This window comes from Onychostoma macrolepis, chromosome 02 (genome assembly GCF_012432095.1).
Source record: "Onychostoma macrolepis isolate SWU-2019 chromosome 02, ASM1243209v1, whole genome shotgun sequence".
NCBI lineage: Eukaryota > Metazoa > Chordata > Actinopteri > Cypriniformes > Cyprinidae > Onychostoma > Onychostoma macrolepis.
In genome coordinates, this window is record NC_081156.1 from 32,277,436 (window position 1) to 32,293,880 (window position 16,445).

The 16,445-nt window shown below is 35.5% G+C and overlaps 1 protein-coding gene across 1 annotated transcript in view; it reads right to left on the reverse strand.

Moving 5' to 3' along the window:
- scn12aa (sodium channel, voltage gated, type XII, alpha a) overlaps window positions 1–13,428 on the reverse strand; it is a 50,242-nt gene extending 36,814 nt beyond the window's left edge. The window contains exons 1-4 of the mRNA XM_058753223.1: window positions 13,162–13,428; window positions 11,750–11,868; window positions 4,411–4,500; window positions 791–919 (exon numbers count right to left, since the gene is read on the reverse strand). Coding sequence (XP_058609206.1) covers window positions 791–919; window positions 4,411–4,500; window positions 11,750–11,868; window positions 13,162–13,428 — 605 coding nt within the window. The remainder of the gene's footprint in view (window positions 1–790; window positions 920–4,410; window positions 4,501–11,749; window positions 11,869–13,161) is intronic.
- Window positions 13,429–16,445: the final 3,017 nt, after the last annotated feature.

Sequence of the window (16,445 nt, forward strand, 5' to 3'; positions counted from 1 at the left end):
TTGTTTTGTTACATTTTTGTTGAGTATCATATTTGATACATCAGGCTTTTTATGGCTCATTCTATATGATACAGTTATAATATTGAGTTCAAGGAGGAAAAAAACACCTCAGTTTTATTCAGAGGCCCAAACTGAGCAAAATCATACAATTTGGTGCAGATTCTGATATTTATATGTCCAAAAATTAAGTTCTAATGGCTTGTAATTTAAATCACTGAGATCTTTATAACAGTATAGCAGATATTTATATAAAATGCATATAAATATCAGTTGTCACTCTGTATCTCCCAATAATGTCTTAATAAGATATTTAAATGCTTAGTTTTATGATCAAAACATACAATGCAATGCAATACAATGGTGACTGAGAGATGATCAAATAAACGTTCCTCAAAGCCCGATGATCATATTTGATACTCACATTTTAGCATGATTTTTCTAAAAACGGAATGTCTGGATAATCAAATAAACCTAAGTTGCTTCAGTCAAGTAAGTGTTTGTCTTGAAATATTACAATAAAACAAAATAAAATAAAACAATAAAAAAGTTATTCTTGCATTTACTTTATAAAAAAAATCACATGAACCACAAGTTGAAAGTGGACATTTTTAGAATGATACTAAAAGGCCTTTTACTTGCTAAAAAAGCATAAACAATCAATCAGAGGACAGAAGCCATGTCATAAATTGTATACAAAATTGTGTGCAATCATTCCAAAGTTTTAGAAATTTGCTATCAAATATGATACAGTTGGCTTTATGGAGTTAATAAAAGCAAATGCCAAACTCACGCCATGACGATGACGCTGAAATCCAGCCAGTTCCATGGGTCTCGGAGGAAGGTGAAGGGCTCTATGCAAAACCCTCTGGCCAAAATCTTTATTAGAGACTCAAACGTGTAAATGCCAGTGAATGTATACCTGCACGAATACAAAAGCAAACATCAACTATTTACATTGAGTTGTGTAGCTAGCTGTGGACTTGTTGTGTAACATGCATAAAATTCGCTCAATGATTATTTTGATGCAAGTGGTGAATCGTTAACATGCTGCATGCTCAGATTCAATCTGTTAGAAATCTATTTCATGCATGCATATGATGTTTGATTGGAGCTGGGTCATCGTGGCTTTGTATTAGGGCATCTAGAGGTATAATCAGTGAATATGGAAACTCTAGTCATCTGTTAAAATCTAGGCCACGGCTTAGACACTGGAAACCTGCACTATGCAGCTTTAGCTTAAATTTAACACTGTCACGCTTCCGTGTGAATGAGCTGTAATGCTATAGCTCTTCAAAACATAACAGGAAGTGACATCATGGGAATGTGGCATTCCTGATGCTGCAGGCAGAATGGTGAAGATGTGACTCTTACCAATGAGGTTATCAGGACCATAGCAAAGCATTAAATTAAGATGAAAACTCTTTTTAGCATTTCAGTACACATTCTGAAGCACTTATGAATGCTAACGTTACAGTATGTTCTTTTGCATTAATCAACAATAAATCAGAGTAAATGCACACTTATTTCTCAGTAAATATCCTATTTCACTCAGAAATGCATCATTTTGGAAGTGTTGTGACAGGCCGATCTCACAGCAATTCTTACATATTTTACGAGGTGGCTAATTCGTACGACCTCACTCGTACCAGTTCATACGATTTTTGCTAAATCGTACGTATTTTACAAGTTGACGATTCGTATGAATTTGTACGAATGACCTACACCTAACCCCGCCCCTAAACCTACCTGTCACTGGGATTTAGACAAATCGTACAAAAATCGTACGAATGAGGTCGTACGAATTAGCCACCTCGTAAAATGCGTATGAATTGGTCGTGAGATAGCGTTGGTTGTGAACATTTCACATTGACATTAAAATGCATGAGTGCAAATTCTTTATATTTTTATAGTTTAAAACGGTGAACAAATCTACACGGACATATTCTAGAGATCACCAAAATGATGATTAATTACATATTTTCTACAAAACAGTATTTTTTTTTTTTACTTATTATTATTAATTTATTAAATTTATTTTTGTTTATTTAGTGGTAAATTATTATTTTTTTAATTAAATTTGTTCTTGTTTGAAATAAGGTAAAATGTCATTGTATTAATTAATAATTAAGGTATGACTGATGAGTTTCATTTAAAAAAAATAAAAAGAGCATGCATGCTAATTCTTCAAATTAAATATATGTCTGTTTAAAATTTATTATTAAAATGTATTTGTTTAAGTTTAAAATTATGAACAAATAAGAATACACTATATACACAGACGTCTAGTGATCACCAAAATGATGATTAATTATTATTTTATTTTTTTTACATTTTAACATTTTTAGTGTTTGTGATGTTATGGTAAAAAAAAAAAAAAAATTTAAAAAAATAATATATATATATATATATATATACAGTGAGGAAAATAAGTATTTGAACACCCTGCTATTTTGCAAGTTCTCCCACTTAGAAATCATGGAGGGGTCTGAAATTGTCATCGTAGGTGCATGTCCACTGTGAGAGACATAATCTAAAAAAAAAAATCCAGAAATCACAATGTATGATTTTTTAACTATTTATTTGTATGATACAGCTGCAAATAAATATTTGAACACCTGAGAAAATCAATGTTAATATTTGGTACAGTAGCCTTTGTTTGCAATTACAGAGGTCAAACGTTTCCTGTAGTTTTTCACCAGGTTTGCACACACTGCAGGAGGGATTTTGGCCCACTCCTCCACACAGATCTTCTCTAGATCAGTCAGGTTTCTGGCCTGTCGCTGAGAAACACGGAGTTTGAGCTCCTCCAAAGATTCTCTATTGGGTTTAGGTCTGGAGACTGGCTAGGCCACGCCAGAACCTTGATATGCTTCTTACAGAGCCACTCCTTGGTTATCCTGGCTGTGTGCTTGGTCATTGTCATGTTGGAAGACCCAGCCTCGACCCATCTTCAATGCTCTAACTGAGGGAAGGAGGTTGTTCCCCAAAATCTCGCATTACATGGCCCCGGTCATCCTCTCCTTAATACAGTGCAGTCGCCCTGTCCCATGTGCAGAAAAACACCCCAAAGCATGATGCTACCACCCCATGCTTCACAGTAGGGATGGTGTTCTTGGGATGGTACTCATCATTCTTCTTCCTCCAAACACGTTTAGTGGAATTATGACCAAAAGTTCTATTTTGGTCTCATCTGACCACATGACTTTCTCCCATGACTCCTCTGGATCATCCAAATGGTCATTGGCAAACTTAAGTCGGGCCTGGACATGTGCTGGTTTAAGCAGGGGAACCTTCCGTGCCATGCATGATTTCAAACCATGACGCCTTAGTGTATTACCAACAGTAACCTTGGAAACGGTGGTCCCAGCTCTTTTCAGGTCATTGACCAGCTCCTCCCGTGTAGTTCTGGGCTGATTTCTCACCTTTCTTAGGATCATTGAGACCCCACGAGGTGAGATCTTGCATGGAGCCCCAGTCCGAGGGAGATTGACAGTCATGTTTAGCTTCTTCCATTTTCTAATGATTGCTCCAACAGTGGACCTTTTTCACCAAGCTGCTTGGCAATTTCCCGTAGCCCTTTCCAGCCTTGTGGAGGTGTACAATTTTGTCTCTAGTGTCTTTGGACAGCTCTTTGGTCTTGGCCATGTTAGTAGTTGGATTCTTACTGATTGTATGGGGTGGACAGGTGTCTTTATGCAGCTAACGACCTCAAACAGGTGCATCTAATTTAGGATAATAAATGGAGTGGAGGTGGACATTTTAAAGGCAGACTAACAGGTCTTTGAGGGTCAGAATTCTAGCTGATAGACAGGTGTTCAAATACTTATTTGCAGCTGTATCATACAAATAAATAGTTAAAAATCATACATTGTGATTTCTGGATTTTTTTTTAGATTATGTCTCTCACAGTGGACATGCACCCACGATGACAATTTCAGACCCCTCCATGATTTCTAAGTGGGAGAACTTGCAAAATAGCAGGGTGTTCAAATACTTATTTTCCTCACTGTATATATATATAATTTTAATTAGGCATTTATTTTAAGTATTTTTGTCAAAATAAACAGGTTGATAAATAATTACTAAAAAATAAAAACCTGCAATTTTTTGTGACCATCTTTGAAAAATTTCAATATTATTTAACAAACAAAGTATTTTAATTTTTAGTTTTAATATCTGTATTTTTCAGTGATTATGGTATGACTGACAAGTTCAATTTAGAAAAAAAAAGCATGTGTGCAAAATCTTTACATTTAAATATGCCCCTGTTTTTAGAGTTTCAAACAGTGAACAAATAATAATATCTTAAAAGACATCTTCTAGAGATCACCAAAATGATGCAATAGTAGTAGTACACTGTATTTGTAAATATGCATAAACATATAAAAACAGAATAAGGGTGTTGCTCACTCTAGGTATTTGGTCCACAGCGGAGGATCCGACATGGCCATGAAGCAGCAGTTTGTCAAAATTGTGCACATGATGAACAAGCTAAACAAAGTGAACAAGTTAAGGAAATGAGCAGCAGTTCAAGGTTGAGTTGAATCAAGAATGCTTTTAAAATTACACTTAAATTTCTGAAATTGAATTAAGATACCAATAAGGATGCAGAATAGTAAGGAGAACGTTGACTGAAGGAAGTAGAATTAAAATGGAATGGATTTTTAAACATTTAAAACTGGTGTGTTTTAATACGCCTTTTCAGTAAATACTCTATAGCATTTTTCTGTTCAATTTACTCAAATATGTTATGGACATGGGGTGTATTGTATATAATATATTATATTGTATTATATACATTATGTTCAAAAAATAATGATAAAGAATTAAAAAAATTAAAGAAATCGAGAATTTTAAAAATTCTTTGAAATTCAGTACATTTTGTTTAACACTGATTATCACTGTTGACCTCTGAGTTGAAATGTTTGTAAGCATAAATTGGAATTCTGGAGATTGGCTGATTTCAGAATGGCTGTACCTGTTAGAAGAGTTATGGATGACCCTCTGAAACATCACCGAAGTAAGTTGAGATCAAACTACACAGTAAATGAGGACTTTGCGTCATGTCTTTAAAGAATCTTTGAAAGATTAGCCTGCAATATTCATGATGTCATTTCTGTTCATCCCAACTGAAAATATGGAAGGATTTTACCCCAGTGATAGGCAAGCATCTGTTCCTTTACTCTGTTTTCTGTATTCTGTATGTGAGGTTTTAATAGAGCCTGAACATGGACTCAGTGTGGGGATTTTCAGAGCCTGTGGCATTTGGGGATAACACAAGACATTGCTGGCCCTATCTGAACTGATTATAATAAACATCCAGTCACTGTATAGTGAACTAGAAATGGGTCAATTCTACAATTGTGCCAAAAATGCCCTAAAGTCTTGCTAATGTCTAGAAAATGTAGTATGGATGCCCCTAGTACCAGTAACTTAGAAGACTTAACATCATGTTATTAGCACTTTTGAAAACCTTTTTCTTTTTTAAATTGCTTAGTGCATGAAAATATACATTGTAAAAAAGATATTAAAAGATTATTAAAATGCATTTTACAAGAAAATACAGAATACGATTTTCTGTATTTGGGCTGTGATAGAAGGGCTGTGAAATGGGCTGTGATAGAATAAATGTTATATATATATATTTTTTAATGATAAAAAAGACTTACTGAAAAGTATAGTCTATATAACAGCTGATAATGTATTTAAATTTAGATTAATTAAATATTTTTACAAAACAGTATTTTAGTGTCAGTGATGTTATAATAGTAAATATTATTATTATAATAGGATAATTATTTATTGTGACCTTGTTTAAAATTATGTAAAATGTCAATATGTTAATAATTAAAGGTAACAATACTTGAAGCTTTTATGTGTAAATGTATTTTAAAGGTATTCATAGTGTATATTATAATGCATTATATCTTTATATCTTATTATATCTTAAAAATGCATTATAATGTCTGCAGATTCCTTGCTATGTCGGACTTTGGTTGTTTGTTTATGTGTTTTAGTGCATTATACTTTGTAATGTTGCACTGTAAAAAAAAAAAACTTAAGCTCACATTCATTATAAGGTGCATTACAAGGCATAATTAATGCATTAATAATACACTTATACATTATTCTGTATATAAAGGCTTCAAGTAAATTATTTCCTTTTTTAGTATTAAAATCATTATTATTATTTTATCAATAATTAATATACGATGGATGAGTTTCATTTTAGAAAAAAAAAACTAAGAAAAAACCTACTTTGAAATGTCATCGGAGTTTAATGTAGAATGAATTAATAATGTGTTCTGGTAAAGCATGAAGACAGTAACATGGAGTGACATTGTGAGACAGTCTATAATAACTCTCTGCTAAATAGGTTTTAATTGTTTGAACACAGAACCGGCTGCCACAGGACCGGACACCTGCGTGCATCACGATTGCAGACGCTCAAAACATCTGTGCATGCGGCGCGCTGTAACGTGCAGCTGTCACATGATGCCAAATCACTTTCCTCTTATTTCATTTGGGGAATTAGAAGAGGAATCTCAGCGGATTTGGTTGGCGATGCCAGAGAAGAACATTACAGAGCTGTTTCAGAAATGAGACCAAATCCAATAGAATTCTGATGGCAAGTATTTTAGATTCGCCTCAAAGTGTGAGAAGCTGGATATCATTTTGCTGTTGGGCCAGATTTTTGATTAATTTAAGAGGCCTTATGGGGAAAAAATCAAACTGCTTTTTACTAAATTTTCGAATAATATAAGTGTTTGATGTTTGCCCATGCAGAAGCCACCATAATGATACTACAACTGCTATAATGTTGTGGATGGTTGCTAGTGCATTGCATTTGGTACACTCTCAGAAAAAAGGTACAAAAGCTGGGAGATCACGTGACCCTTCGACACCGATGCACGCACAGTCCTTCGCTCTGCTCACTCTGTCAAATATTGTATAATCCTGTCAGTAAATTTCGAACCACTCTGCATTTGACCCATCATGAGTACTTCAACAGTCAAGGACAATCGGAAAAGAGAGATTGAGCAATTGCCAATAAAGAAAAAGTTCAAAGATTCCATCATCTCCAGAGAGGATCTCGACGGTGCTATCGCTAACGGTATTAAGCTAGCACTTAAAGAGCAGCAAAGTACTTTCGATTCGGTAGTGGCCTCGACGGTATGCGATGCGGTAGACTCTGTACTGACCACAGCATTGTGTGACCTGTGTGCGGCGACCAACAATTCTGTTAAAGAGCTAAGAGCGGAGCTTGAGGCACTAGCTAGCGCTGCGAAGCAGACACTTGACTGGGTGTCTGGTGCGACTGGTGGGGTTGCCGGAGGGGGCCGAAGGCTCTGATGCAGCTAATCTTTCCAAGTGGATCCCTTCACTGAAAGGCCGTGACATCGCGTGTATGACGGAAGGAAAAACTATGATCGGCCGCGTACTCTCATCTTCCGTGTGCTGAGGTGGCATGACAGATCGGCGATCCTGAGGGGTGCTCAGCAGGCTTATCCGGTGAGATGTGCACAGGACAATATCCCGCTGCTGTTATTTCCCGACTTTAGTCCAGCCACAACTACCAAGAGAAAGAGCTTTAATCCAGCCTTGAAGAAGATGACAGCACTTGGTCTCCAGGCCTTCCTCACCTATCCGGCGGTAATTAAACTACGGCACAAAGGTGAGCAGATGATGTTCGACTCTCCTCAGAAAGCAGAGGATTTTATCAGCTCACTGTCACAGAAGAAGACATATGCTGCAGCTCTGCAGAGCAGCGGGAGAACGGCGGCCGCCATCTCCATCTCTTCGGCCCAGCGAGAAGAACTTAATGACCGGGATGGAGGTGATTCCAGCTGCCCAGGAGAGGATAATAGCAAGGTGGACATGGACACTTTCTGAATCTCTATTGGTTTTTTGTTTGTTTGTTTGTTTGTTTTTTTTCCCCCTCTCTCTCTCTCTCTCCTCCTGGGATATTGTTCATATTCATCCGGCACAGTTGTCTCTTTACTGGTAAGACTAACACCCTCTTTTTTTCTTTTTTTTTTTGTCGGAGGGGTCTAATGGAGAGTAGGTTTAATTGCAATAATTTGTGACTATGTGGGCCTTTTGGGGACATGTCTTGCGTTGAAGTGGACCGGTCACGTATCATCACCATTTTTTGTTGCTTAATCAGACCTATGTTCTCGGTAATGTGCGGTCTGAGTTGTTTCTTGTTTATAGTTGTTTGTTGTTCCTGTTTCTGTGTTGCTTTTATTTTTTTACAACAAACATTCATACTTTTATTTATTTTGCCTTATTTCTAGAGGGATTTTTCATCTAGGTGGTTTGGTGTCACATTTAAAACAATCTGACGTGGCACGTTTCCAGAATAGATATTATAAATTGGCAGCCTTCTCCTGCGCTCTTAATAAATCTAAGGGGTGCTTATCCTTGTTAACAGGAAGCTACATTTAACAATTTAACATACCGGAAGTGATGAGGAGGGTAGATTTGTTTTTATCCGTTGCAAAATACATAATAATAGGTTAGCATTGGTATCTATTTACAGTCCGAATGAGACAGATAGTGCATTCTTTACAAATATTTCCAAAACACTACTTGAGCAGACTGATTGCACATTAGTGGTGGGTGGGGATTTTAATGCTGTCGTAAATCCTGCTTTGGATAAATCTCAATCTGATACAACAGTCAGTCCATCTTCTAAATGACTGAATAAATTTATCACTGAGCTCAACTTAATCGATCTTTGGAGAATTCAGAATGCTAAATCTAAGGACTTCACTTTTTTTTTTTCTAATAGACATAAGACTTTTTCTAGGATAGACTACATATTTCTCAGCCCATCTTTAATTTCGTCTAATTCCTCCATCTCTATATTACCAGTTTTATTATCTGATCATTCTGCTGTGTTGTGCAATATTCCACTTTCCGATATTAAAGCCAAAGCCCCTAGATGGCACTTTAACATGTCATTATTAAGTAATCAGACTTTCATTACTTCTTTAAAGACTATATAAAGGAATTTCTTGAAATTAATATGCCCTCTAATGTGGATCCTCAAATACTAAGGCATATATTAGCGCAATAAAATCATCAGATGGTCAGGTCACCACGAACCCTGTAGCGATTAACGACATATTTAAAGGTTTTCACACAAATCTGTATAAAGCTGAAACAGATTTTGATGAACCAATTTGTAAGCAATATTTAGATAAATTGGAATTGCCTCGGATCTCACAGATGGATAAAGAATCTTTGGAGGCCCCATTAAGTTTGGAGGAGCTCAACGTCTCTCTAAAAGGCCTTCAAAAGGGCAAATCACCGGGTCTAGATGGTCTCCCCCCTGAATTATATTTAGAAATTTGGGATTCGGTAGGGACACTTATGCTTAACTCATTTAATTTTGCAATTGAACATGGTGTATTTCATAGAGATCAAAAACATCATTGATATCATTACTTCTTAAAAAAGAGAAAGAACCATTAGATTGTTCCAGTTACAGACCGATATCACTTATCCCATGTGATCTAAAAGTCTATGCTAAAGTTTTTGCTTCTTGTATGGAGAAGGTAATTCATAGTTTGATCAAGGAGCTGACCACTTTGATGTTTCAGTCTCTAGTATAACTAAGGATTTGATCATTTTAGTAGCTTATCAGGATACAAAATAAATTGGAGCTAATCTGCTTTAATGCCAATTAACAATGTTAAAGTTCATTCTTCTATTCCCTCATTTATCCCTATTAAGGAATCTTTCATCTATTTGGGCATTACCATTTATAAAAACATCCATAAGGTCAAAAATGACATTCAAAGATGGAAGAATCTTAAAGTCTCTCTTCAAGGAAGAATCTCCACAGTTAAGATTTGTTACCTCGGTTTAACTTTCTTTTCTCTATGCTACCACTTTCTCCCCCTCCAGGTTACTTTAAGCAGATCAACTCCATAATTTCTCATTTTATCTGGAATGATAAATGCCCCAGAATCAAACTTACCACATTACAACATCCTAATCGCGCAGGAGGACTGGCTGTACCAAATTTTGAATTATATTATTGGTCATTCCAGGCTCTTCATAATTGAATTGATTATCAATCGAAAGTTTCATGGAGTGTGATTGAAGCTGACAAGTTTAAACCAAACAGACTCCAAGATATTTTATTTACTGGCACAGGGAAAAAAGTTGATAATTATAAATTTGGTCCAGTTGTGGCTAATTCTATTCAAATCTGAACGTCTGAAAGGAGGACCCTTCAAATTTTGTAACAGTACACCTTTATGGCACAATTTGAATTTTGTATGCGGAAATCGTCCATTTGTCCAACCCTCTTGGTCTTCTTTAGGCATAAACACTTGCGGTGATATATATGATAACCAGGGCCTTTGTTCATTTCAGACATTAAGAACTAAATTTTGTTTATTAGCATCCGCATATTTTGCCTTTCTTCAATTACGTTCTGCTCTCAAAGTGTATGGAGTTCCTTCGGCATCTCCCATTTCCTCTCATCCTATGCGGGATTGGATTGCACCATCTTCTGGTCGGCCATCTGTTTCCTTAATATATAATAAAATTATTAATTGCATTACAAAACTTCTTTCTATTCAATCTATTTGGAATAGGGAATTATCTGACCTTAATTTATCTGTCGACTAGGAGAGAGTGTTGTCTAACCTCAGCTTGACATCTAAAAACTTGGCTCATCGTCTTATTCACTTCAAAGTCATTCATAGAGCATACATAACTCCTTACAAAAGATTCAAAATGAAACTACAACCAAATTTTAACTGCCATATATGTAATTCTGCATCATCAGGTACTTTTCGTCATATGTTTTGGGAGTGTCCTATCATTATTAATCTATGGACACACGTAAACCTGGTTTTATCCTCCTTACTACAAATTGATTGCTTTGCTAACCCAAGTTTGTGTCTTCTTAATGATGATTCTGGTCTCTGTATAAGCTTAATAGAAAAGAGAATGTTGTTTGCTAGTTTTACGGCTGCGAAGAAGACAATAATACAGAACTGGTTTACACCGCACATGTGTGCAAAAACATATTGGATTCCTAGCCTCCTGAAAATAGTGACTTGTGAATGTACAACAGCGCGAATTAATGGGGCCAAGCCCTCTACTATTGATGCTTGGCAGGGTTTTTCCTATAACATACTTTATTATATAAAGGAATGACTTCTTTTCTTTTCTTTTTTTCCCTCACTATCTCTTTTTCTTTTGACTGGACTCTTTAAAGTATTGATTATATGTCTGTTGTGATGTTGTGTGTAAAAAAAACAATAAAAAGTTGATAACAAAAAAGAAAAAAGGTACAAAAGCTGTCACTTGTACCTTTTCAAAAGGTATAATACATACCATTTAGGTACAAATATGTACTCTTTAGGTACTTATATGTACCTTTAACCCTTTAGGGTTTAAAAAGGTGTACCTTTTGAATTTTTTTTTATTTCTGAGAATATGTGGTATTTACGTGTTCTAGGTGGTTACATACTAGCCCAGGTCAAATACCTGGCTTTTAAAATGATGCTTTTGGAAACCAGATTTATAAAATGTCTTGCAAATTAAAGAAGAAATCAGCTGTGTTTCTAGAGAAGCTTGTGGTCTTATGGGTCTGATATCTGTGCAAGTTATTAAACACAAATCAGAAGCACATCTGTAAACAGACCAAATCTCTCTGTAATTCTCCAAGCAATAAACACGCACACATAGAGAAAGGTTCTTCTAAGAGGCATTGGAAGGATATGAATGGACTAGGATTCTTATGGCGATTCTTCTGATGCAGTGAAACGGACTGAATATGTAGAGCGCAGATGTGGCACTGAAGCGGAAGATGGCTTTTCCCTTGTTTAGTACTATAAAGGTCTGTAAAAGAAGAGAAAACAGTCAATATGGACAGATGAAATGTCACTTTTCTGCTGCTATAGATGTGCATATAATACCGTTCAAAAGTTTGGGGTCAGTATTTTTTTTTTAAATCCTGAAATAAATTCTATCACCATTTCCACAAACATGAAGCATCTCAACTGTTTTTTAACATTGATAATAATCAGAAATGTTTCTTGAGCAGCAAATCAGCATATTAGAATGATTTCTGAAGGATCATGTGACACTGAAGACTGGAGTAATGATGCTGAAAATTCAGCTTTGATAACAGGAGTAAATTATATTTAAAAATATATTCAAATAGAAAACAGCTATTCTAAATTGTAATAATATTTCACAGTATTACTGTTTTTTCTGTATTTTTGACCAAATTAATGCAATGTTGTTGAGTATATTTTTTCAAAATCGTTTTAAAAAATCTTACCAACCCCAATCGTTTGAACAGTAGGTTTTGAACTGTGTGATGTACAAATAATCCAAAAAGGAAAGATTAGGCTAAAAGGGAGAGACAATTTATGAAGATAAAATGCTATGGATGTAAATGTTCAGATGGGTATAATATTTCATCAGTCATACAGATATGTCATAATATATCAGTGACCATATTGACCAATATTATTATTAAATGATATGCATCAAATGCGCAATATAAGAAGTAGATATTTACATGGCTGTCTGTGACACTTGATTCTGATTGGCCAGTCACAGTCTTCTACTGGTAAATATGTCAGTTTAGTGGTACTAAACTGTATTCACTGTAAAAAATAATTTTCTTCCCCTGTATTTTTTCTTGTTTTCTCGTACAAATATTTAAGCATTCTTAAATCAAGATACATTTACTTGAGAGTTAAGTATCTGCCAGTGGGGTCAGAAAAATAAACTTAATTCAAAGGGTATACAAGATTATTTTTCTTACCCCATTGGCAGACATTTGTTCTCGTTTCAAGCAAAAACTCAGTTTGATGCATTTCTCAGAAAACCTGTGTCATTTGAATGTTCAGTAAATGTATTTGATTTAAGTATGATGTATTTGGATATTTGTACTATAAGAACATATTTTTAGATGATTCAGAAAAACACAGAAAATGTTTTTCCGCTATACAAGACAAAATCGTTCCATGCACCTATATAAATAAGTCTATTCAAGGACTGCAGCAATTATCAGCTAAAAACATGAACTTCACATCCATTAGACCTCATTTACAGCACTTATTCCTCCTTTAAGATGCACTAAAACATCTGAAGGCCGCTTGTGACCTCAGACTGACTTACCCTCTGATTTTTGAAGTAGAAAGGGTCGATGTCCTCCAGCGGGACTCCGACCAGTCCTGCGGGTATGTCGCCAAAGATACGAGGCAGCACCTTCCCAGCCTCCAGGTCGGCGCGGGGTTTGGGCTCCTCCGTGTTCCCCAGGTCCATCCTGTTATCCTTCGTGTTCTTGGTCCGCTCTTCGCTGATCCTCTGCTCGATGGCCGCCAGAGACTCTCGAGTGTACGGTCGCAAGCCATCAGGACCCGCTGGTAAGAGCATGGTCGCCATCTTTTCATCCTGATCGTCCTGTACTAGAAGTTACTCAAAGCTAGAGTGAGTCAGAGAGGAAAATAAAGTTAGAAAGTCACTCTTTGAAGTCATAAACTATTAAAAAGCTTGTTTACAGTACAGTGGCTGCGGATTCAGTCCCTCTGGAGTCAGTAGGTGCAGTACTCAAGGGCCTGATGGTTTTCCCTCAGTGACTTTTAAGTTTACTGGATGTACTTAACCAGGGATCAGATCTGTAACATCTGAATTCCCAGTTCACAGTCTGTGAGTGCTTTATGAATGTGTTCTTCATATACATTGACTCCAAAAACTATTTTGGACTGTTAAAAAAGTCTGAATGACATTGCGCAAGATGCAGAATGTCAAAACAAGTGTCATTTATTGTAAAGAAAGATAAATAGTTGTTGCAGCTCAGGTACATGATCATCTTTCAGTGAATAATCTATATGAACAATTCCAATAAGGTTTTCATTCTTGTCATAGTACTGAGACTGCCCTTGTCAAAATTTCTAATGATTTATTGGTAGCGGCTGACTCAGGACTTTTATCTATTTTAATTCTTCTTGATTTAACTTCAGTGTTCAACACCATTTCCCATAAAATTATATTAGATAGATTGCAGTCCATTGGAATCATAGGCATTTCTCTGTCTTGGTTTACATCTTATTGCTCGGGTCGTACTCAGTTTGTTCAACAAGGTTGTCACATATTACTACAGGTGTCCCACAGGGTTCAGTTCTGGGTCCTTTATTATTTATCATTTATCTACTGCCCCTTGGCAGTTTCGTTGTTACACCGATGACACCCAGATCTGTCTGTCCTCAAAACCTTCTTCTAAATTTCCTCCATGTTCTCTTTCTAAATGTTTGTCTGAAGTTAAGACTTGGTTTTCATGCAATTTTCTTAAACTGAACAGTAGTGAAACAGAAATAGTTCTTGTTGGTACAAAAAATAATTTGTTGAATACCAATAATACACTTAAAATGTTAAATATAAAATATTTAGTACTGTATTTTGAAAATATTAAGTGTTGTATTTTGATTGTTTTTATTCTACAATTATTTATTTTAATTTTAGGTTTCTTTTATGATTTCATTAATTATTATCTTTCATCAACTCATGAAACTCAGTTTAAGAAACCCTGATCTAACGCAATGATTTTTATTTATTTATTTATTTTTATACACTCCAATGTTCAAATGTTTAAGGTCGTTTTTAAATGCTCATGTTGACCAAGGCTGCATTTATTTGATCAAAAATAGAGTAAAAACAGTAATATTGTGAAATGTAAACATTATTATAATTTAAAATAAGAGTTATATTTGAATTTTATTTTATTTATTTTTCATTTAAGCTGAATTTTTCAATCAGTTTAATGCATCCTTGCTGAATAAAAGTAATAATTTATTTTAAAAGGTCTTACTGACCCCAAACTTATGAAATGTAGTGTAACTTTTTTTTCAAATTAAAATCAGAATAAATTATTGGCAATATAACAAATACTAAATGATGCATTAATACTTTAAATATATTTTGTGTTTGCAATAGTGAGAATTTAAATAGGAAAATGTGCTTAATTTTCATGAAAATAATTTTATGCAGAAACTAATATGACCTTGACATGTTCTTGACAGGTTTTATGTGATTTATCCACATAATGACACTGAAAGCTACATAAACAAATTCTAGTGGCCGTGTGTCAAAAGTGATTATCAGTTCCATCTAGTAATTTCTTGAATGTTCAAGAAAACTTCAGATTCGTGACATTCCATTTAAACAGAACAGGATTCATTCAGTACGGTTTTATGTTGTATAAGGAAGGAATCATCCACTAAGTCCAGCATGAATAAAAGCTTATCCAGCTTTGACCTTCTCAGCTTCCTGCTTCATCTCTCATCCTGAATGGAACATCAAACTAAATTAGTGTCAGGCAGGTCGTATATTAGTAAAACTGATGACTAACAGGACTGACCCGCTCTCATTAACAGCCTGTGCTTTTATTGCAGCTGGAGTGACGTGTTTCTGGAGATTAGCGTGTGGAGAAGGAAGTTCCTGTTCCTCTTCTGGCAGACATGTTTTCATTTCTTCACCAGAAAGCGTTATCTAACCCACAGCCTCAAAGTGGCTTACGGCGGCTTGATCTGACCCACAATTCTTAGCTGTAGAGAATTACTCAGCTGTCAGTTTAGACACATTAATGTGGGACATGGCTTCTGATGTGCATCTACTGTAAATTTATCATCAGTTTAGCATCACATCACTTTCTCACCAATGGATCCTCTGCAGTGAATGGATGCCGTCAGAATGAGAGTCCAGACAGCTGATAAAAACATCACAATAATCAACAAGTAATCCACACCACTCCAGTGCATCAATTAATGTCTTGTGATGTGAAAAGCTGTGTGTGTTTATCAGCTGTTTGGACTCTCATTCTGATGGCAGAGGATCCATTGGTGAGCAAGTGATGGAGTGCTTCTCCACATTTGTTGATAAAGAAACAAACTCATCTACATCTTTGATAGCCTCAGGGTGAGTAAATTTTCAGCAGGTTTTTTTTTTTTTTTTCATTTTTGTGTGACAAAAATGAGGGTAGACAATATATTGGTAAACTTTAGACAATTTTGTCTACCCTCATGCATTCTGAGCAAATGTCTTATACAAAACACAACATTCTCTGGGAATGAAACCCATGACCTTGCCGTTGCAAGCACCCTGCTATACTGTTTAAGCTACGGGAATGCTGTGTTTACATATGAATTTTGCTTTTTAAATCTGGCAAAGAGACAACTTAATTGCCATTCACTGTTTTGAGCACATGACCTTATGTAGCCTAATGAATTTTAAGTCAGCATGAAATGGAAGTTGTCTGACTTCACTACTGTATTGTGACACATTTCAGAGTGAAACAGCTTATTGAGCAAGAAAATAAAACATAGGCCAGGATTTTATCCATTGGTTGTTGATTGGATTGTGAAAAGTGAGCACTGCATACCAGAATGGAGGCAAATGTGAATGCG